At 34.6% G+C, this 26149-nt stretch overlaps 1 protein-coding gene across 2 annotated transcripts in view; it reads right to left on the bottom strand.

The window, feature by feature from the left end:
* Nucleotides 1-3119: 3119 nt before the first annotated feature.
* LOC100161599 (zinc finger protein 395) overlaps nucleotides 3120-26149 on the bottom strand; it is a 32324-nt gene continuing 9294 nt past the window's right edge. The window contains exons 4-8 of one of the 2 annotated variants that reach the window (XM_008188765.3): nucleotides 24520-24731; nucleotides 5664-5764; nucleotides 5028-5215; nucleotides 4809-4921; nucleotides 3120-4267 (exon numbers count right to left, since the gene is read on the bottom strand). In XM_008188765.3, the coding sequence (XP_008186987.1) occupies nucleotides 4070-4267; nucleotides 4809-4921; nucleotides 5028-5215; nucleotides 5664-5764; nucleotides 24520-24731 (812 nt within the window). In that variant the 3' untranslated portion in view covers nucleotides 3120-4069. The remainder of the gene's footprint in view (nucleotides 4268-4808; nucleotides 4922-5027; nucleotides 5216-5663; nucleotides 5765-24519; nucleotides 24732-26149) is intronic. The other variant, XM_001948171.5, reaches the window with a different exon arrangement.

The raw sequence follows: 26149 nt of genomic DNA, 5'->3' as shown, positions 1-26149 counted from the left end.
TTATGAAATATATACCGAAAAAATTAAAACTATTAATAAATCACAGTAATAATTATTAGATAATTTTCTATAATACTTAGCCTATTTTAATTATATTCAAACTGTATTATCATTCAGTCGCAAATCATAAATTCAGGGATATGGATGGATTCACTATCTGTTTAGTGTAATACGTTGCTTTTTTTACTAGATGCCCTAGAAATGTTTTAATGCAACCAAATATACATATTATAAAGCGCGTACTAATACTAATATTTACATAGGAGAAGAAATTTCTGAACTGCGTTATAATTATTATACATTTTTAAGCTTGTAAAATTATAACGGCTCCGATTCAGCGGTAGACACTCGAAACCATCTGACCATCAGTTTGTTTAATTATGATACAACTATAATATAACCATTGATTATAAATGCTAGTAGTTATAATCAATGATACAACCCATTTTAAAGTTTCATAATTGTTGGTACCGATGTAAAGTTTTACGGATTAGAGAACAGTTAGCAGTATTCCTGAACAGTGACCCATATTATTATACTGATTTTCATAAGAGAAGAAATTACTAAACATCTAAACTGCGTTATAGTTGCTCCAATTTTCAAGGTAGACATTCGAAACAAGACGTGTACAGCCCATTCTGTGGTTTCATAATTAATGTAACGTATCATACTTATCTGTGATTGGAAATTGGAATATAGTAATATCGAAATCTATAGAATTAAAAAAATAAAATGTCAGGGAAGATAGGCCCCTATGCCCCTCCAGGATTCGTCCCTGTGTATAACGACCATTTTTTCTCAGATAGCCGTAAATATAATAAAATATTGTATACTACTGTTTCAAAAATATTATTACCTACGAATTACAATACCTAGTCAAAAATAGTAATTTTAGATTTAAAAAATGTCAATAAATTAGAAATAAGTAGATACAAAATCTAGCTTTTAGCCTGTAGGGCATTAAAGGCTTTTAAAGGGCTATACAATAAAGAACATAAGAATTATTAATATTCTACATACAAATTGGATTTATACAAACACACTTAGTAAGCCAAACTATGATCAATATTTTAGTTAGTTATTAATTATTATAACAATGTGTAACTATGTGTAAGAAAATACAGGAATAAAAAATTATCAATATTTCTGAAAATCACTGCATACAAATATACAATTAATGGCAGTACAACACTAAATTGCTATACAGTATTACAGTATACACGATACACCGTACAAACAACAATTTAAATTCTGCTACAGCTATTCTTTTTTTCTGTATAGGGGTATAGGTCAGTTATGATAGTTAAAGCATTAATTAAAAGTTAATATTTATACATGTACCTATAATATTTAAGCTTCAGAACTTATTACAAACAGTTTTTGAGCATAAATAAACAACAACAAATTATATTATTATACTTGTTTGTATATTATCGATTTACATTTTTTTTAAAAATAAAGTCATTTAGCAAATATTTTAGTTTTAAAAAAGAGAAAATACATGTTTCTTTTATATTAATATTCATTGTATAACGTAAATAATAAATATTATAACTGTATAACATTTCACAATTTTGCATTATTTTTTATTCAAACTTAAAATTATAATAATCTTTATAGTTTTAAACACACTAATATAATGATTAATTATATAATATAATATATTGTTTTTTTTTTGCAAATTCAATCACTCCAAATAACTATATAATAAATTATTAAAAATAAGATAAAACTATTAAAAACACTCTAAAAATAATGGTTGATTAAAATATTAAATAACTTTATCCAAGAAAACTAGGCAAGAATACAATATACATAAATATTATATATTAAAAATATTAAATATCATAAAAGGATCATTTTTCAAAGAATAACTAAAGTAGGTAGTTTTTTAAGTTAGCATAGAAAAATAATATTTCAAGGGTAAATTTCTTGTTTTTTTTTTTTTTTTTTAAACAAATCAATGGTACAAATAAAAATGGTAATATAAATTCAAAACAAAAATGCTTTTGATAATAATTATGAATTATACAGAAATAAAATAATAATACACAGCCAGCTTGTGTTATTTAATAAGTTTGTTTTGTCTTGAGAATAGGTAAATATATATTTTTGTTTACAAACAGAATACAATAGAAATAAAGGATAAAATACTTAACAATATTAATGATGACATTTTTTTTTCTCGAAAAAACCTACTCTTACACATAATATTATATTATACTTATGGGTGTATTTTATTCATAAAATCTCTATAATAGAATATATAGTAAAAATAATTCATTAATTCAAAAAAATATAAATACATACAATATATATATATTATATATTTAAATGATTATTATGAGTTTATCCAGATCGATCGAAGGACACTCATAGTTTAATTGCTTATCAAGTTTCTTAATATTTGTTTTAGAGATGAATGTTCAAAAAATCAACATTCACTCTAGTCTAAATTAATAATGTTCAACGCGATACTTATTATTTAAGCACCCCACCTAAAATTACTTTTATATACTTCATAATGAGATCGATCACAAATTAAATTTCTCTTAAACTTTGGCTTTTGTAAAAGATTTGAATCCAAATTATGCTCCCCTTAATAAAAATGTTATAGAGATCAAAAAAAAAAAAAAACAAAAAAACAAAATTATACAATAAAAAAAATGAAGTCTATCAATTTTAGTTTGAACACATCTGAATTATTAAATTCTTAATTCACATTAAGACTTATTTATCTTTTTTTTTTTTACTTTTTTTACATATTTTTATTTCCAGAACAATTTGAGCCTTATAATTAAGAAGCTAATTTGAAAAAAATTATATTTCTTTAGAAAGATATGTTAATTTGGGACAGGAGATTGTCTTAGAGAGCATTTATATAATAATAATAATGAATATAATTATATACAACCGCATGTGACATAACTACTTTAATCTTTTAGTATTACCATAATATTACTTTTGAATGATAATTTAATCAGGTTATATGCACTAAAATTAATGTGCATATTTAGTTTTTTTATTCATATTATAAGTCAAATTTAATAATTTGTTTAAAATAGATTTTTTTTTAATAATCAAAAAAATGTCACATGCGTTTAGTATATTTCTTAAAAAATAAATAAATAAATAAATAAATCAAATACAATAAAATAATAATAGTAAATACGAACTCATAGAGCAATTGGTAACTACTTAAAATAATATAACATAATATCATATAAACAATAAATAAATCAAAGTAATACAACCAAATAAAATAATGCAATTACTTTTGGGAAACAACATAGTTTGAGAAGCAAAAGTCTAAGTAAAATAAAATGCTTGTTCTCGAAATTTTTCATATCATTTGAAAATAAATACAAAAATTATTCTGTGCGCATTTAATATGTAAAAAACATTAAGTTTAACCATATCTATAAATATAATTTATTGTTAAAATTATTGCTTTTTCTCAGGACATTATCTTGTTGTTTTTTATTTATTAAAAACTAATACTTTGTCTTTTTTAAATTTATAAATATGGCTTTTTTGTCTGGTATATAAATATAAATTATCATTTTCATAACAGTCAAATGCATATCAATGCAATAACGGACCTATGAATGAATGAAGTACTTTTCCTAGGAACTTTTCCCCAAGTACTGAAACGTTACAAGTTTTTAAGTATTACGTCGTAGGTATTAGATACCTTAATGTATGTATTTAAATGTTTGTATGATTTACAAATGAACTTGGTAGAACAATTATTATTATTATTATCATTATGATTATACCTAGGTATATTTATATAACTTATTTTACAAAACATAAAATAGAAATTTGTTTGTACATAAAACGGGGTACAAACCTCGATGAAAGTTGATATAGAAAAAAAAATAATAAAAGTTATAAACGCTAGTGTGTCTTAGCGTTTAATACAAATATAATAATAATAATAATAATAATAATATAAAAAAAACATAATAATAATAATAATAATAAAAGGAAAAACATTTTAATTTTGGCAGTTAGCGTAAATTGGTGCAGATTGTCGGCATCGGCGGTACCCGGTGTGTCGTTTTCATTACGCCAATTGTGCGTTTTCCTGGGACCCGACAAATCTAGTGCACGCTTTCTTCCATTTGCATTGCGTGCACCACTTCTCTCGGTGTTCCATGCCGTATACCTTGCGACACTTTTTCGTTTCACCACGCGCTTTTCTCATAGGGCTACTCGGGAACCTCGGTCCACCCAAATTCTGATACATCATTTTGATCTGTTTCTATAAAGGAAAAAAATATATTCAAAATTTAAACCGTATATAATATTAGGTGACGCGTAATTTTCGGAAAAATCAAAATCAAATCTTTTTCTGAAATAAATGTAATTTTAATGCTAGAAACAATGGTGTTGGTGTATCGTAATTTAACAGGAATTGTAATCGTAAATCGTAATAATTATTGCGGTCATAAAATCACTCGAAGTTTCATTTTTTCATACTATATATTTTTATAATATAAATATTAACTGCGACGAACAAATTTTACTCGTGTAAATAAACATTATAGGCAATATAAGCTCATAATAATGGATGGTTAAATAAAAAAAATACACTAAATATGATTAAATTGTATCGCGAAACTTGATAGAAATTATTTGTTTTTATTGATATTAAATTTAAAAAAATGTAAATGACCACAACTTTGATTATTTTATTGTGGTTTTTAACGCCTTCAAATGAATACATTATAAGAAAACAGTTTGATTTTTGAAAGATTTTCCAAATTAATATCATTTTTTTTCCGAAATCGTACACTACGCACCTGTCCGTTAAGAGATGCGAACGGCCAGTTGACAGTGGTGGTTCCAGACGGTATGTTCATCGGGCAAGCACCGCCCGGACGAGGTATGATCAACGTCTTCTGGTATTCAGGATCTATATATTCGACGAAAATAACCAAAAACAAAACAAAAAATAATAGTTAATGATCATTCGCAGATTAAATAGCGCACACGCGAAATAGTAGTAATACGAATCGTACAAATAATGATCATCTTATTGGGCGCGCTTCCTTTACCTTCGTGCGGCGGACGGGCCATGTCCCGGTGCGACAGCGTGGGTGGCGATGAAGCCGCGCCGAGTTCCACTTCCGTGTAATAAAACTCCTCTTCGTGATCGTCAATTGAGTCGTTCGTGCAATCGTCTGACGGAGATTTGTCAAGTCTCGGTCTGAAAAAGTAGTACCAGAAACATACACACATGAAATTAAAAGGATCGACATTCAAGAATGTATAATAAACAAAAACATGAAAAAAAATTTATTTTTCCTCATCAAACTCAATCATATAAATATTATATAATATAGCAACCTCTAACCCCCGGCAACGTCATTGACAGTCCCGAGGTCGATATATGTATAATATATATTATATATATGCATAACGATAATATTAGGTATATATTATTATTATTTTAGTATTTTATTGCAGCGCCCTCGTTATATTGTTTAAAGACGAGGACGCCGACGGTCGTATAGTGCAATAATAATTTAATAATAATATCTAACACTCACGTCCCGCGCATACTAATATAGTTGCAGTTGCAATATAATTATAGCAGCTGCATACATATATACGAAAAAGCGTATTAATAATTGCACTACTTGCTGATCGCTTACCCAAGGTGATTCTGGCGGACGTGTAATTCGATGGAAGCCACAGTGGTAGTGATCATTACGCATCCGGGCCAAGTGCATTGAAAAACTGTGCGGCAATCCGACTGTAACATAAACGTAAGAAAAGTTCGATTATTATACCATAATAAAATTATTATTTTTTTTGTATTCTTTCGTCCAACGTTCTACACCACAAAGGGAGTAACAAAAGTTGGCAACGAACAAAATGAATAAAATTCAGTGAGAATAACGAAGACAACAATTATTGTTAAACGTACAATATTATTATATTTAATAAACGGACAATGAGCATTATGACATTTTGTACAGACAAAATATTTCTAGGTCATTTAAGAATTAAGAGATTAAATTATTGTTCTCCAATGTGTTTATTATAAGTAGTGAGAGCATATCCGTCAGTATTCATTATATTTTCTAAACCGAAGAAATAGTCACGAGAGCTAAAAGCAGAAGTCTATAACAAGACGACTATTAAAATATAATAATATAATGCGTCTGTCGACCACTGTCGTTAGTCGTTACATCGTCGCATGCAAACCATAAAACAAAATTATTAGAAACAAATATTACATTTATAACGCATAATCGAAAGAATTAGTTTATTGGTTTATATAATTATATTTAGTTTAAACTTAAATCATATTGATTTATAACGACAAATGACAACGATATAAAATAAAGGAAGATCAAACATCCCTTTTTGAGCATCGTAATATTGTATTCATGCCTCCATGTTCTAACAAACTTTGAACGGGACGCTTTTTGTCCCGTTTTAATCTCGTTATCTCCATATTATTCTATGAGCGTAGAAGAAAAAACCTGCACACAAAGCAAATACTAAACAGTATTTTTACAGTTTTATATTGAATTCTTGAAACCAAAGTTTAAAAGTTAATAGTCATAACTTATTAACAACAGATTTTGTATAACGAGCATCAAGTGCCGAACAAAATATATCAGAAATAAGGTTGATACATATGTTGTATTGGCGTATTCCACATCCACAGTGTAATTAAAGATTCACATTGAACCCGTACGACTGTGGCGACGCTTTCCAACAACCTTATATCTAACATGCAAAAATTATTTTTAAAAAAATATAAAAAATATAAAAAAATTTAACAATTTTGGTGCATTTAAAGTAAGACAAAATTGTCTGTCCCGTTTATTTTATAAACATGGTCATTCTAAATCAATCAATTATATTACGCGTATTGGCATATTGGTATTGTTTACTGTTCAAGAGAACTATATTCTATAGGTAGTTAAATAGTTTATACATCTATATAATTATTATTTGAATATATTATATGAACGCCATTGACAATAACGGGCGAAAGTGTATAGCGTATATCGCATAATATTATAGTCAGTGTATGCACGTGTGGCTACGTAGGAAGTGTAGGTACACTAACACTGCACCGGTGCACATAATAATATTTCTGCAGTTAAATCGTCGTGCGTCATAATGTAAGTTGGCAGAGGCTGATGTAGTATTTTCGGAATTGCGTAAACAATAGAACGGAGATAATTTTCGGAAATTTGATGAATTTATGAGACGCGTGATTTATTTATTTTTATTTATATTTTAATATTTATAACATTAATAATGCACAATCCGTAAACAAAAATTGTATTATAAATGCAAGTGATTATATTCTTCAACATTTCTAATTAGTTTAAAGGAAAACAAATCGTGCGAGCGTTTAAATACACGACTCTTTCTCTATAATAATATGTTCTACACTAATAATATCTACTGTCTGTATAATAGTATGTACTCGGGCGATAGAACGCCTGTATTATTGACATTTGACGGTCACGAAAAAAATCATGGCGTTCATTTATTATATAAGCATTAATAGCAGCAATACACTGCCATCGTGTTAAATTCTTTTTGAATAATTCCAAAAAAAAACAGGAAGATGATATGATATTGTTATTTAAATGCCGTTGACTGTTATTTTTGGTTTATGGAACAATCGATGACAACGATGACATATAAATACCATTCGACGGCCTTTACCAAAAGGCCAATTGTGTGATAAATATAATCTAAAATTCTTGGACAAGAATCAATAAAATATTAATCGGTAACCGCTTCGTGAGAACCATTTTCAGTGCCAATATGTATTATGGTTTTAAATATTATATAAATGCAATAAGGTCATTACCGAGAAACATTAGTGTATAACAAAAAGTAGGTTCAAAGGACACAAAGAGGAACTGGGTTATTAACGACAATAATATTGTTCCCTGTCCCCTAACCAAGGTATGAAATAATTTCATCGAAAGTTTTAAATCTACATGCCCGATGAGATAGTAGTAGTAATCGATGGGCGAGAAGAGTAAAAATAATAACATATTCGTAGTGAGTACGAGAAAGATAATTATTGCGACGAAAATAAATAATCTATACTTAATGTGTATAAAAATGCATCAAAGGTCAACCCCAACAGGCAACAACCTGCAAGGCGCACGGCTACTCCGCCGGCACTCTAATGTTATAAATTAAAATATTATAATATTACATATTATTGCACAATGCATCATCACAATCACAATAATAATATTATAACACGATCGTGATGCATCACGAATATAAACTGGAAACGGGAGCGAAACGTTTAACGCGAACACGCAAGACAGCGGCGGCGGTCAAGTGCAGGGGAATAAACCACCGTCCGTCAGCAGCTGCAATCGGCGAATGTATTTCGTAATATTATTTTAACGCGCGTACTGCCCCGCGTAGGTATATTAAAATATTTATTATATTAATATCGTCGGTAGTGCGGGTCGCGACGATGACGTGCGACATGGACATGGTATAGGTAATAGGTAGGTTAGCGTACGACAGTGACGAATCCGCGACGCCGAGAGGGACGCCGAAATGAGGCCGGTGCAGCGGCTGAAACCGTGTGTGTACGTCTAAATGGGTCAGGTCGCGAGCGGGGCCGCGGCGCGCGCGTTCATGTTAACTGCTGGGAATGGTCCGGGGAAAAATGAGGTCAGTAGGCACGGTAGCCGACGGTTTTCTGGCGCGCTGGGAACGACGATGACGAATAATATCGGATCGATGAGCGCGCGCGACGGTGGTGATGACAGTGGCGGGACGGAGCCGAGGAACGCGGTACCCACGTGTCAGTTAGCGCGCGCGTGCACGCCGGCCCGCTGCCGCCATCACACGCATACATACATCGACCGGCATATAATATTACACCGCCGCGCGCGTGTGTGCGGCCGGAAAAGCCGACTTTAGCGCGCGCCAATCGCGCTGGGCGCCCCCGCGATAACAAACCGCGGGCGTCGCAGCCGCCGCTGCATCGTCGTCCTTTGTTGCCGTATCGATCTTCGGCCGGCCGGATCGGCGTCGGCGGCGAGTAGGATCGCATCGCATACACAACAAAGCCGACGAAAGTGTAGTGGTGGTGTTATGTTGGTGGTGGAGCGTACCCCGTCCCCACGGGTTTTGTAATCGGGTCAAATGATTAACCCGGTTAACGGAGCGGCCGGGTGCCTGGAAAAACAAACCGAGCGCGCCAACGAAGTTTTCTTTTCCTGCCTACGGGAGCGCGCCGCGCATTCAATTATTGTGTTACGTCAAAGTATATTTAAAAATAATATAGAACACGACAATAACCGTCGCGATGCAAGATGACTCGTATAATAATAATAATAATAATATATAGTATGACGATAATATAATATTATATTATATTATGTATATTGTATACATAAATAATATTATGTGTAGTATACGTTATAGGATGAATACCACCACAACAACAACAATAATAATAATATATTTCGACGGTTTGAGCTGCGCGATTCAAAACTAGGTCAGCTCGACCCAATTCCAGCGACCGGCAGAGGTTCGCAACGCAAACAAACATTCACTCACTCGCGCGAAGAGACCTAGTTTCGTGTCCTCCCCACCACCGCACGTGACACGGGTTAGGTTAGGGGCGGGACGCCCCTCCCATCATAAGTCTATCAATTACTACCGTATCCGCCGTACGTCGTAAATTATTATTATATATACTACTTAATAATAATAATATAATAATACGACGTTTGGTCATTGCGTGCGAAAGATAGAAAAACCGCTACATAGTGTGCGTAATTATTAATACTTCGGACGGATGCGGTTCCGTGATGCGCGATGGAGAGGTGTGTGGACGAATGTACATTACATTTGTATGTATAGGATGAATCACTGTGTTTATTTCGTTTTTCTATCGCGTTTCAATCGTCAGGCGCGAGCAAAAAAGAATATAATTCATAGTAGGTGATAAATATATTTATAGGTACGATAGTTTGACGCAAAATCATCAATTTCCATCGTTTCGGTCTCGGCTTACTTATTAAATAATTTATAATATAATATTATATATACGTACGATTACATATTATACCGTATTACCGTGTGGGCATAACTATACATTACATAAATCGAAATCACTTATTTGTATATTATCGGTACGAATTACGAAAATAAATAAGTATAATACGTCATTATTGTATATAGTGAAACTCCGGCCAAGGTGTGTGTGGGGGTCAAGGTGGCACGGAAATAAGCTAGCTCAAAATAGCAGCAGTAAGGAAAACGGTTCTCGAATAATAATTATATATATAATATAAGAATTGTCGTTACTCGGAAAAGACGACTTATTTTTTGCACAGCGTTTAAACCAAAACTGCGTTTGCGTAATGCAATAAGTACGTATGTACATTGTACCTACAGCGAGACCACTGCCAACATGATTCGTCGGTCCACGCATCGCGAAAAATACACGCTCAAACGCAACTAAATTTTTTTACACTGAGCACAGTCTATGAAACATCTTTAAAATGTTGTCCATCATTCAGAGAGCTTATATTATTATGCAAAAATCTTCTCGTAGTTTGTAAAAACCATTATTATGAATTATGTAGGTAGCACAGGTATAATAATATATTATATTTAAAGTTTTACACAAACGAATTGATTTTTCAAGAGGATTATCATTATATTATGTGACACTAAATTATTATTGACACTATTTTGATGCTCCCGTCACCATTTGGCGTGACATCCAACACAATGTGTAATAATATTCGCGTCACAAGTGAAAATGTGGTCGGGTATACGTTTCAAACAATAGACAAATATAATTTATTGTTTTCGACAATTTAAATTTTAAACCAGCAATTTGTTTTCATTTTTTCCCCCATGCAGTGTTTGGGGACCTTTATATTATGTACCTGTTTTATTTTATCATTCTAATTTTGGTCAATTTGACAGTTAAATCATACGTCGGACACCATACCACGTTCACCAATGTACGTAACTACTCTTAATCTCACCCTGTCACCTACTACCACAAATATTGAGGTCGACCGAATTTATGTTGACCGTTTTGCAACGCAGGGCATAATATAAGGGACAACCATACCGATCGATTTTCGGAAAGCGCGCGCACCAAACGCACACTCACATAATAATCATTAGATGTAGTCGTAATTTTTTTCAACACGCATTTACACTTCATGAACAGTGTATTGACAAGCATTTTTTTTATGATTTATTCAATCCATATTACATATTTTTATGACGGACACGTTATAAGAAGAGAATGTCTTGCACATAATTCTATATACATGTATAATTAGGTATATATACGTAGAGAGAAGAGAATTGTGTAACTTTCACTTTCAATTCGAAAGGTTGGAATAACAACTGTGTGAAGTAAACATTAAACACGGTTCCACAGTAAAAACGGGACTAAAAGCGATGGCGCAGACGACGACGTTGGAAACGTGACCGGACCACGGATGAGCAAAGACTATGTAATACGTCTGAATTTGTTTACCTTCGCATATACGAATGTTTACATTTATTAGATGAAAAACGCCAGTGACAAAAATCCTGACGAAAAAAATCGATTTTATTCCTTCCGGTTAAAGGGTATAGGTTATATTATATACTGTAATTTAATGTGTGCGTATATTTGTTTGTTTGTGTGCAGTATACATTTCGATCGAAAACGCAACGGCCGCCCACGCTCCACAACCGCCGCCCATCAATGTATTATACCGCCACTTGGCGTACCCTACGGCCTACACGAATTCGCATCGCGGCGACATTCCACACATAGTTATCAAGACATTTTTTTATAGAAAATAATTATACGACGACTTGGTTTTATTTTTACACGCATTTACATAACGTCATCCGAAGATATTAAAATATTAATGAAAATATGTGCGTATATTAACATTAATATTTAATACCTACACAGTCACACGCGCTTCATATGTTCATATGTCATATTATATAGAAATTGTATAACGAGGTTACGAACCTTTGTGAGTCAACAACCAAAACCATTATATTATTCCAGTCGTCGTCGTCGACGCCACCGCTGCTCTACACAGGGTCAAGGTTCATCGATCGGAAAAATCTAGCATTATCACGCACAATGGACTTTGAAGCTCCTCCCTCTCAATCCATCACCAAAACTGGTCTAAAGTTTAGACTCGTAAATCAAACAATATTCATAAAGGTATGACACCTATATATTTCTTCGGAGTTGTCTGGTACATGCATGCAATTTTATTTCATTATTTTGAAAATGAATTTCCACACATGCTAAATGTGTTATAATAAGCATTATTATTATTACTATTACTACCTACATGACTTCAGGATGTTTTCGACCTATTTCTACTCTTCTCGGCCAATTTCCATACAATTTATATTATGCTAATCACACAATGCCATTTGCAAGAACCACGATTGCACTCCGACTCGTATAGTATACGATAATATAACTCGTATAATAGCTCCCGGTATTAATAAAAAACGTCAATAATATCACGAAAAAAAATTGACCTCAAATGCAGAATAACATTGCATAGTGTTTGGTATACTTGTAATAAATATATTAGCATAATATTATATATACAATATACTGCTGGTTGGGTCTCGTCTAAAAAATCATACTGTCGGTATTTACTGTCATTAATTTTGAAGGGAACTTTGCGTCTGAGAAAAGTGAGAAAAGTAAGAACAGAGCTGTATGAATTGCAATTGATTTCAAAATCAGCATAAACGATATCTGGTATAAAATTGAAATTTCGTTTATTGTATTCATTGAGAATATACGTGTAAAAGTTTGTGAATAACAATCTGTACTTTAAGAAGGTAGAAAATATAATAGGAATATAATGATTGTTGTGAATAGTGAACATTTGTGTAAGCATTTTACAACAAATTTTAAATGTACCAGCAACATAAATTGTATTAGATTTACATCAAAATTTTAAATTTTCAGTTGTTCGAAAAATTATTATATTTTTTGCATTGTCATTAATTAATACAATCTTCTTCATGATGTATTTTTATTTTTAATTTAAAATAGTTTTTTAGTGTTTTATGAATATCGCTTAAACTTTTAGGAATACTCGGTTGAATACTTTTTTTAACATAGTGCTAATTATTAGTGCATATTTTTTTAAATTAAAGTACAATCGTTTTATGTTAGATTTTCTGTACAATATTGTAACTTAGATTTTACAAGGATTTTCTTTTTAAAGAGTTACTCACTGTCTGTCTAGTTAAAATATTTGGTTACGATATTACTAGATATTACTAGTGGCATTGCCGGTATTGCTATACCTAATCTTTGTGTTTCAACGCATATTATTTTATTGCCAGAAAGTACATAATTCGTATTATATTTGTATTTTATATTATTACGATACTATGATACGATAAATAATTATACACATAGGCGCAACTGGGGTTAAAATTCTGGAGGAGCTAACAAAACTATTTATTTAAAATAACCCATATAGGGGACTTATATCTAAATCAATAAGGGATATTTGTGTGGATTGCTAAATCTTAGTCAGGGGGCTAAGCGACGGACCCAATTCGAACACATCATTTTATACGCCCGGATCCATTTCGTACAACTAATATTATTTTCGGACTCAACTCGGATGCTGCTGATTTTATGGGCAAGTTTGTTTATGTGTCTACGCGGTCACTGCACAGCCATTCCAGAAGTCGCTGAAATATAAGCATAAAACAGCAGCTGAAGAAGAAGTGTTGTAACGGTGGTTTTTTCACGATGTACCACTCCTCCGAAACCATGGCCACTGCCAGCGTGCAGTTGGATGACATTGGCCCGAGGTCATTACCCCACAAACGAAACAGTATAATAATATTATAACATAATAGTAATAATAGTATTACGCAGTATTATACCAGTATACAGTATAATAAACTCGAGATGTAAACACGGACACCGATCGAGAGTGAAGACTGAAGAGGAGGAAAACGAATAGTAGGACGACGGCACACAGAGAAGAGGTAAGACGTAAGAAGTTATTAATAATAACATCATCGTACTGATTTTAAGGTAATATAATATTATAATAATATGAGTCGTATCTATACTGTATAATGAAAAAAATTAAAACGCACGTTCGGGAGATAAGACGAACAATAGTTATTAGTATATTATACAATTTGTAAATTATGCCGAACAGTAATTACGCACGAGTGGCATGGTGCAGTATGGATGTGTGAGCGTGTATGTGTATATGTATATTGTATATGTCTATGTGTGTGTGTTGATGTGTACACACGTTTCGGTGTGGATAGGTCGTCGTTTTAAACATTTTAATTGGCATAAAACTGTCAATCGTTATCTCTGGTGAATATAATATTATAATAATAAACTACACAATATTATATTATATCACTATAATATTATGGCATATTAATATATTATACAAAAATCATTTTCTATGACAATGTTATAATTATTTATTGATCAACCTCCTTCCAAAATTCCTTCATACAAACTCCAGCAGCAATAAGTTGTCTCCTAGTCCAGTAGTTAATACCTATATATTGTTATACTCCTCGCGTACAACGAACAATTTTTATCAGCCATCGCAGTGATTTGTCGCACACAGTACATTATTTGTACACAAAAGAAATGCATAACTTATGTAACTATTACTATAATATATTACAATAACGGTCTTTACTCTTTTCTATTCGTTCGAAATTCGTTCGAAATTTGTTTTATTATTATTTATTATTATTCTTTTCACGACTGCCAAACGGACCAAATATTGCAGATTTCCATTAGTCAATACACGTTTGCTAAAGGTAGGTCGTTACGATCGGTCTGGGACTTTATACAAACAATAATGAGCGCTTAAAAAACCGCACGAAAATGAGCGAGTATTTAATCTATACGCAATCGGGTACGAAAATAACAAGATAGTTCACAAGGACAGAAATTAAATTGCACAAGATTTTTTTCCGCGTAGTATTTATAAGCTGTAGGTTGACGAGAATACACGAACTAAAAGGTGTACGATGTATTGGATGTATATTTATTGTTAATTCAAATTGTTTACGATTTAACTCTGGATAATTATAAAACCAACAAAAACTTGCAAAACAAAACATTTCATGCGAAATGGTTTTTATTAAATCTATTATGTAATCTTTTAAAAAAGTTCATTAATAATAGTGTTTAGCGATAACCTTTTTCCAACTTCTAGTAAACTGCTCGGTGTGATTTAACTTTTTCACAGCCGGCTTGTGTTGTATTATTAAATGCCCATCTCTAATGGGAATTTTTTTCAATGTCATTACGCCGTCAATCGAACTCGCACGACGTTATAATTGCATAAAATAATATAAATGGCAGCTGTCCGATATTACGTGAGCCCAAATGACGGATGGTGAGACGAGGAAAAAACTATAAATGTATATTATGTAGGAGTGAGAGGCACTATAAATAATAAATATAATATATTTATTATAAAAACCATAAATAAATAAATCCTGGCCCAAGTATTTATATTATAATGTTGCAATCATCTGGTATGCGCGCGACCGCCTGAACAAAAGTACGTATATAAGTATATTAAGAGTTTAGATTCAAATTCGTGAAAGTTGTGACGCGTCATGTACCGCCATCGATATACTGAAAAACACACGTCATATCGTCATATCTATCGGCCTTGTGGTAATTTAAGCGATAATGGTCAATACTGCGCCAGGTTTTCGAATACTGTTCCAACCACATCATTGTGTAACAACAATATTGTTATTTAGTAAAACAATAGTCAAACGTTTGATAATAATATTTTAAGAACGAAATTTTGTCTCCCTAATCGTATTTTCTTTGTAAACATTCTTTATCAAGACACATTCATATTTTATTTTATCATCCTTAATCAATAAATTTAATAGTTCTACGCGTATTTCTGTATATTATCAATATGTATATACAAAATATTACGTAGAGTAAATAAATCACTAATCAGTGTAGTTAAGCACACGCTAACGTCAACACATCGTTATAATCATCTTATATAAACCGATACTAGTATGCAGAATACACTATGTACGTACAATCTAGAAGAACGTTTATACAGGATTCAAAAAGAAAATTGTTTGTAGAACAACTCAGACGGACGTGTTGCCGGAATTGATAGTTAATAAACTAATATTCTAAACATTAAACAGACGGGTCATTTATTTATAAACAAACGGTCGTATAATAGCGGTAACTCGGATCATTTAACCAATGACAAAAAAAATTAAACTATACGTGCCAAAAACATTACTGATTTCCTGATGCGTTTTGATTTTTTTTCGACTTCTGTGACAGCTCAGCTCTACCCGTTGGCAATACATTATAGAAAAGATTTTCGATATTTCGATTTTCGATCAAGTATATAGTAACAACCCACACACGTACGCACGACAGGTAGGGGTCGATTACGTAACTGAAATTACACGAATTTATACATTACAATGGAACGATAAAATCTTTTCGTCGTCGACAAAAAGTGACTTGGAGCAAACCGTGTTTTAAAGAATGGGAAAAAAACTTCTACCGTCTGAGACCGCCCGCTGATAAAAGGTTTAAACACCAGTTGTATACATAAAACGTCACCAATTTCGGACGATGTACGCCTTTCACTTATCGGGCGGAAAAAATCCCTATTCTTCGATTGTATTTCTACTGCGTCGCAATACACTCGGAGTGGATCCCTGTTCTTTTCGGATTATAATACATCAATACATAAAATATATTATAAACGGCTATGATAATGAGAACGCACAACTCGGTGCTGTGCTCCCTTCACAATCCACAGACAATCATCAATGAAACCCTGAGGGAACGCAATACGGTAGCACGTTGCATATATATATTATGCAGTTTAGCTGTTGTTCAGTGGAAATAAATAATACGATATAATAATATTATATTGTGTGCGATGTGTGTGTAATGATAACAATAATACTATTATGTGACCTGAAAGACGTGCAGGCACCGAAGACATACATTAACATGATTTGAATTTTAAAAAAGAACTCTACACCTGCTGCAAAGGAGAACGGAAATCGAAACGAGAAATCGTATATACTAGAAATTCAGACCGGTGACGAGGAAAAGGATACTGAGAAGACGATGGGGCGACGTGTACAACAGAAATCCGACGCCGAGAGAACCCAACAAACGACTGCGACGAATATACCGCGCGCCAGACGGGTTCGTAGGTCGACACAATAATAAGATATAATAATATTATATAATGTATATCACGTCGTGTGTCGGCCACGGCAACGACAGGGGTGCGCGCGAGAGTGCATTACACCCAGGACGAGTAACGTCCTTGAGCAACCGGTGGGAAGAAGAGGTCACCGGACTCTCGAACCGCCGCAGACAGTTCTTACCCCAACGGTACGCGCACGCGCATACCGGACCGACCGTGTAATGACCGGTTAATGGTGGTAGTGCTACAACGGTCGTCAGTCGTCACAACATTATTATTATAATAATAATGGTCACAATAATCGCCGAGATAATGATTATTGCTACAAACAATAATAGCTGTCAACAATGTCGACGAGTGTAGTACGTGTGTATGACGATGTCGTTTCGTGTCGTAACTCTCTAGATATCACCCCGTTTATCGGACGTGTGATTTTCGCAGTTCGTTTCCGTATTCGCGTCAGACACACGGAAAGCATGTACATATTATAATAATATTATTAATACTGATAGTTATAATAATAATAATAATATTAATAGTAAATAACAACAATACGGTATTATGCGAAACGGATATAATAGTATATTGTGCGTAGTGCGTAGATAAATGGTGAAAATAAAATATAAACAACACGCACACAGGGGCAGCGGCGTCAGTATTCTTGGAGGGGGAGAGAGCGAGCACAGTCATCGGCGGCACGGGGTCGCCGAACCCGACGGTGTGTCCCGGTGTTGCATCGGCCTCTCTAGATATTGCGTTCAATCCCTACAACAACGTTCTACGCACACACACGCACGTAGACGCACAAGTTCAAGAAACTCTAGAGCCGCCGGCAACAACGGCGACAACGACTCGACGACGACGACCACTAGGACAGGACACGACTACGACGAGACCGCGATGAGCATTATTTATTATTATTGTTACCCAGTTGTATGTTACATACACGCGCATAATATTATATTTTTATATGCGGATATTTATAGATGTTGAACGGGACGACGAAAATAAAATCGTATTCGTTCAAATTGTGTGTACAAATACTATGATAATAATATATATACCCGTAGGTGTGCGTACGTGGATGAATAAATTGAAATAATATACGGCATACGCCGCGACATTGTGATTCGAAGAACACGAGGTAAACGGACTATTTAAAAACGATATTAAACCGATTATTGAGTCGTTACGTTTTGCTTTCTACATACGTAATACTTTGTGTATAGGTACACGACCCTGGGACGTTCGCCTTCGCCTTAAAAAAAGCAATTAACACACGTCCGCAAGCCGCCGCCCCATCAGTAATAGCCAGTAGGTACGCTAAATGTCCAACACCCAAGTAAACTATGTTTGAGGAAAAAAAGTATCGAAATGCCAGAGGGCTATTATATTTTTTTTTCGAGCAGAGGGCTTCATTTTGTTAGAAAAAATTTGGTCAAAAATATGTTATTTCTGAACTGTATACTGATTTGGAAATATAATATTTTACCGGAGAAGTATTTGCTTAGAAAGTTGAAAAAGTATTTTGTTTGAAAATATTATATTGTAATTGTATTTATTTGAAACGTATTAGCTTGGAAACGTAAAAATATTTGGTCGCTTAGTATGAGCTATGAAGCCACGGACCGCTAAATAAACCTTAAATTGGTCCGGGAGTCGGGACCCCCTTTTTTGTAAATACTTACTCTTCAATAAATTTGAATAAATTGATTATCAAATCTTTTTCGCGATAATCGCGTTTCAAAAATACACGGAATTTCAAACGGTTATGAATTTAATAATTTCACCAAAATAAAATAAAAATGAAAAATCACTTTAGTATTGCACAACTTCGGACCCCCAACATCAACACGCGGACTACCAATTATATTGGGAACCACTGCCGTAATATGGACTTTTAACAGAATGTTTTTCATAAAATTGCATTTCCGCCATGATATATTATTTCTAACGGATTACAATAGCAAATTAATATGATTCAATTAAAATACAGTTACATCAATATATTGTTCAACAAAGCAAATTTTCAACAAAAATACTGTAGCAAGCGAATAATTTTCCAACTTTTTATGCTTGCCAGAAAAGTCATCCCCATCCCTTGTCATAACTGTGGTTGTGGGATTAAGGTTTCAACAAACAACGGCGACTGCATTATACACTGTTCGTCGACGGAGTACAGTTGTAGCAGTAGTGATCGAAATTCCGTTACAGAATAGTACACACGCACGATGATTTTCTTATTATTTTTTTGGCCTATTCGAATCGTCCTCGGTGTTAACAACCTCTCAGCGGCGAATTTTACGGTTTCCATATTACAAACGGGCCGGAACAACGCACGTGAGGTGACGGCGGCATCGGCAGTGACCGGCCATCGCGTGGGCATATTATATGTATATCTACCTATATCATTATAATTTATAACGCTCACTCATCTAACAACAACAAAAACAACGACGACGACGATGATGGTTGCGTCACGGTTTAAGATGCAGGGTTTTCCCGTTGTGGTCCATCCGCCGGAGAGATGCGTTGTATATTTGCGTCGTATAATAAATTATTAATTTAGTACCGGACCCGGTGCGCCGGCGGTCGGCCTAGGAACGGCGGTGCGTAGAAGGTGACGACGGTAGGACGAGCGGGAAACGCGCGCGCGGGGGACACGTGTTCGTAAGTGCCGGCCGGCAATGATCGATACCGCACATACGCAGCAGCACGCATCGCGTGAGTCCCGTTATTGTTGTTATCTTTCGCTCGTAACATTCGCACGTACGACGTACCTACCTATATTTAAAAATTCAAATACGCTACGTTTAATAAGTACTTTATTGTTATTATCATTATCATTATCATTATCATCATCATCATCATCATCATCATCATCATCATCATCATCATCATCATCATCGTCATCTGGCGTAGGTAGGTATAATATACCGGTTCGTTTGCTTTTAAAATTTGTAATCGATTTTCGAATGACAGTTTGGTTTCGATTTCTATTGTCGTCCCCATTTTGGCACTGGTGGTTTTTTGACAGCGTTTCCGCCATGAAGCGATTTATATTTTTATTCCAAATGGAGAGAGAAAACTTAAATACGCCATTTTTCCTTTGTCACAACAAGTGTGAGTGCGCGCGCGCGAACGCTATCCCGCTCGCTCAGCCGCGTTTACTTTATGGCCGCGTTGTTATGGTATTGCGACGCGGACCAGCGCGCACGCCCCGCGCCATCCACCCTCTTGTACACACGTGCTGGTCTTCACTCCACGTGCAACGCCGACAGAACAAAGAACATTCCCGGGCGTGCGCAAAAGGGGCCCCTTATTATTCCTCCGTCGTGTCACCTCCGCCCCGCCACAATAATACGACCACTCGTTACCGAAACGACTTGCCACTCCTCCTCTACAGCTGGTATAAGCTGAACAGTGACAGAGAGAGACGCCATAGAGGTAATAACCAGTAGTAGTAATGGTAATATACCAGCGCACCGAACAGCAGCCGGGAAGCGGGATAGGGCGACGACAACGTCCGTGGGCCACGTACGAGGGAATTGCATTGCGAGAAATTTCGCACGGATGACGCGCGCCTCGGACGCTGCACGTGTCGCGCATTTCATTGCACTTTTTGACGCCAAGGCCACTTTGTCATCCTTTGTTAGTGCGTTGCGCGACCGGTTCTCCGACATATTATTGCAGTTGCTGTTGTGTCCGTAGATCCCATTCGATCGCCAGAAAACTGAATATAATGATATTATTCAGTCGGCAACATTATATATTACAAATTGCACTAATATAGTAAACAATGAAGTATATTATAAAATTATTATCATCGGAGACACGAATTTGTTTATCAAACAAAAATATTGTTGAGTGTATACCACAAAATATATTTGTTATAACATGTGTTGGTGGTCGGAACGCAATCCCATAATGTAATAAATAATATTAGAATTTGACACAATCTACACTATCGCGATAAATAACGCATAATGGGATAACCACGATGGGAACGTATGGGTAATGAAACGAATCAAACTTTTGGACTTGACACACCGCAAAAATTATCACCACTGGCGTGCCATAATTGCGATGTGGTGGTCGATGCGTGCAGTTTGTGGTGCAGTATACATAATTTATTTAAATAGAACCGACAACTAGTAGATTGGAAGTAGGAAAAGCGTGTAAAACAACCGACAGCCATTGGGCTTTTTGGGGGGCCACCCGTTCCCGTTACGAAACTACGAGAATACATGAAGGTCAGCGGAATTTTTTCTATTCATCATGATATTTTTTTTTATTCGACACTATTATTAGATTATTTAATTTCGTCAAAATTAGACGGACACGGATTATAAAAACGCACCACAAGCGTGTAAACATAATATATAATAATAATAATAATAATAATAAAGGCGTAATGCGCACGTGCACCACCGCAGCTAGTGCAGTTGCGAAAATTGCAAGGCCAAAGTTGCAACAAAAAGAAAAAAAATTACATGGAACCGACACGTCCAAGGACTTTCTGACACACGTTGCAGCATGCAATCCGACACTCCAGTGGCCCCTTCACCACCGCCTCATTGTCAGTCAGTGCACACACGCACACAATACATTTTTAAAAAAAATATTTATTTTTAATAACGCGGAGGTTTTCCAAAGAGAGAAGATGATGATGAGTGTAAAAAGAATATTAAGCTATTGCGTCGTAATTCAAAAACGTGAACAGCTGTTTTTGGAGGGAGCGGCCCAAAACCGACGGAGTAGATATTTAAAAAAATAAAACCGGTCCGAGTCGGGGTGAAATTCCCAGACACAGCCAATCACCACCAATCCCTCCAGCGGTAGAAGGAAATATATTATTATATCTATTACTCCTGTAAAATGCTACTCTCAATGTAGCTCGGAGGTGGAAAATAAGCGGACTCGAGACTACATTTTGTTAAACACGAACAAATGGATGTATAGAATAAGGTAAAATCCGAAACACCAACACCCGTCGTCATAGTCACCAACCATATAGTATATAGTATACCACAATTATCTATACCGCGTCCGTGCCAAATACATTCCGCGATTTCCTTCGTGGTACGAATTTGCTTTATGATTATGTACCATGTTATCCATGCATTGAGGATAACACTATAACTGCAGGCTGCAGCGCTGTATACAGAACTATTTACATATTTGGGGATGCATCATGCATATCATATATTTATGCAAACGAACACGTGAGTACGTACTTCAACATAAATTTAAAATTTTCAAATTAATAATTATTATATATACGTTTAATGATACGCCTCTCTCGTCGTGGTCATTATATTATATATGTGTTCGCATTCTTTTAACGAGCGATGGTAAACGTAACAATACCTCTCACTTTCTCCTTCCATTCGAATCTCAATTTTTATCTATCGACCATTTATCATAATATTTATAAATATTACGAGGAAAAACGATTTCTTCGGCGGCTTTAGGATGAAAGCTGTCGTATTGAATATTTGTCTAACAAATAATATTTTACTATTTTTTTTTGTCGCAATTGCTATATAGGAAGGGAGTATAGATGTCTCTATATACCGTGTATGATGCATTAATACATATTATTATAAGACCTTTGCATAGTTCACATAATACGTATGCCTGGAATCAGATCGACGGTTATCCCACCCCCGTGGCCATAGCAATTATATATTTTAAAACTACCTATTTAAAATTTAGGGAATACAGAACATGGTTGTAGACTTTACTCTTGTACGCCGTATTTCATGAAAATATATGTTCATTAAAAAAAACTTAATTAAATGTTATTGATACTTATAAATATTAGATAATAGATCAAAATATGAATCGGTTATTATTGAACTAACCTATATAACACATTATTATCAAATTAAATGTATAATATGGCGAACCTAAATTACTAGGTTAATGTAGCTGAAGTTAATTATTATTTGTACACGAAACCATTAATGTCTATATAACATAAAATATAATATACACAAACACCAAGTATAATTATAAATAAATAGCTACTCGCTGTTATTATTGAATATAATATATATATATATAAATTAGCTTATGCTGACAAGAAATATTTTTAAAAGATACAATAATCATAAAATTATTTATTAGGTGTATATGAATACCGGCTGATGGTTTTTATTTGATTAGAAAAAGTTATTCGTATTCAAGTCAAATTGATTAAATGTTAAACTTTAATTATTTATCGTAATACGACAGTTATTGTTAAAAAAATAAATTTATTCGCCTTCCGGTAATGATTTATGATTACGTTGGTGCAGTGCGAGGGCGGGGAAACAGTCCACGAGAGAATAGAGTCAAAAAATTAAAATTGTCGTCACGGCTTACAAGCACCCAACTGAAAATTGTAGTATAGATATCTATTACTAACGGATCAGCGCACTTTCGGGGAAAAAAAACCTACAGCACTACCGTAATTATTATTATTATGTACACCTAGAAAATTCTAGCTATTGAATAAAAAATAATTAAACAAAATAATACCTACACTAACACCAGAATCAGCATGCGAAAAAAAAACAAAGAGCGGGTTTTTAACAAGCTGACAGGGGCGTATCCGTTTTATTAGTTTTATATTTCACATATTATCTCTTTGGGTTCGAATTAACGTAATGTTAATATACTTAATAGTACGTACAACGTACACACATATTATACGCATATTCAGGCCCATTTTAGAAAGGAGGAAACATATAATGACGGTCCGCGCGTGTATATACGGATGGACGATGATGGCTATCGGGGCAATTATTCTAAACATTCATCATAATATACCGAGCACAATCGTATCGACGTGAAATTTAATTTTGAAGAGCAACGTACAGACGGTATACGAATTTTCTGTATTCTCAACGAGGTCCGGCATACGTCATAATATTAAATGAAGTGATACTTTTAGATCAAACTTAAATATATGCCTGCAGCGCCGTTCTATTACACATTCGCATATAATTCTAAAGTAATATAAGCACCTTTCGTGATGCATAATACAGTGTCTGTGTGTAATCACTATAATAACGACAGTTGAAAAGTTCGTAAATATACGACGAACTATAATATTATAAAAACCAGCTTTTGAAAATATGAAAATATGATGTGAAATACCACAGTTAAATCATTAAAATCTTTGAAACAATATTTTCCAATTACATTATAATAATATTATGTGTAAGATGCAGGATTCACTAAATATAGTAACATATATTATGCTACTGACCTTCTTTCGCTTGGGCACGTCTTCGAAGTCATCGTCGGTCAGGCCGATACCTTCGTCGACGACCGACGGCAGGCCGCGTCCGCTCCAGGCAGCCGAGGAACTGGACTCGCTCAATGGTGGTGACGGTGAGCTGCGACATGAAAAAGCTCCTTCGCTGGACGTGGACGGGCTGGTAGACAGCGACTCAGGTTGTTGGCAGCGCGTGATGCGTCCTGAGCATAATATACAAAAAGCATAGTTGTAATTTTTAAAAAAAAAAACACAAAAAAATCAAAAATAGCACGCTTGTGCGTCAAAAATAGCGAGTATAATATTATTACAGTCGCACACCGGTCGGAAGGTGGTGCGTGTGGGGAGGGCTGGGCGAGCGCAAGAAAATTCGCAGAGACCGAGCGCGCGAGACGGGCGGGCGCTCGCGGGCCCCCACGCAAACGCCAGCCGTTTCCGACCGAAAATAAGCTCGTAGGCGGCCGTGACGTGACGTCATCGAATGACGCTAGTGCCGGTACGCGGGGGCGGTGGTTACTTCTGCTGTCGTCAGGTGGTGAATCGTCGTAGTAGGTTGTAGCGAATTGAATAATAATAATAAAAAACACGACGTATAGGTACGCATATTATTATTAACACTCGTGTGTTTGTGCAATTGTGCGTGAGCGCGTGTGCGTAAGTCGGTTCACGCGCACAACAACAACGATTCGTCCTTGTGTGAGCGCGAACGTGAATTTCACTACTTTTTATAGTTTTTGTTTTTAAACCTTCCTAACATTTCGAACAATCGAAATTTATTTCATATTTGTCAAACGATAGTCATTGTACTTATGCATACGATCGAACTGCACGCATTTCGTACGTGATGGACGTCGACAATGACGCGATTATAACATTATGTAGGTACTATACCAATTTAATATGAAAAACCATAAAAACGACGTCGGTAATGATGACGTTGATTGCGTGTGTTTTGCACGCGATTGTCGATTTCCGGATTAAAATCATCAAAATTGGAATAATCCGCCTGCATTTTACGCGATACCACTGTATAATGTATAATATTATACGTCCCAGAAATCTCATATCGGTCGTCATTGAGATAACAGTCGAGCGATTAAGTGGTGCATACAAAACGTTACATTTGTTATTGGACAAGTTCTAAAACGATCAAACTAATCTCATTATAGTATTATAATATTCTGTTTATGTGCTGCACTAGTGCACTTATATAAATAATTATGCGATCGCGGAGTGCCGGTGGCGATTATGCAGTATCAGCGTGTAAATATTGGCTGTTAGTGCAATATTTAGTAAGCACGTGCAGCATAGTGATGAGAATCGACCGATAACAAAATGTACTGTCGATATAAGACACAACGTTGTTTACTTTACAGGCACTGAGGGTACCGCAAGAGTTGTACACACACTTACAATAGTATCTCGTAAGTTAATATTGAAGACTATAATCCGATGTTAAATCTTTATAGATGATCTATATTTTGATCGATAAAAAAATTTTTACTGCAAATAATAATTGATTAAAACCGTACGTTTCGAATGTTAAACTATTTATAGTGATACTGATTGAATTCATTTTCGACGATAAAATGTACACTTCCTAACACTTCTTAGTTAGGTT

The sequence above is a fragment of the Acyrthosiphon pisum genome, chromosome A3 (genome assembly GCF_005508785.2).
Source record: "Acyrthosiphon pisum isolate AL4f chromosome A3, pea_aphid_22Mar2018_4r6ur, whole genome shotgun sequence".
In the NCBI taxonomy this organism is placed as follows: domain Eukaryota; kingdom Metazoa; phylum Arthropoda; class Insecta; order Hemiptera; family Aphididae; genus Acyrthosiphon; species Acyrthosiphon pisum.
Note: the sequence above shows the minus strand (reverse complement) of the source record. Positions and strands in the feature narration are given on the sequence as shown.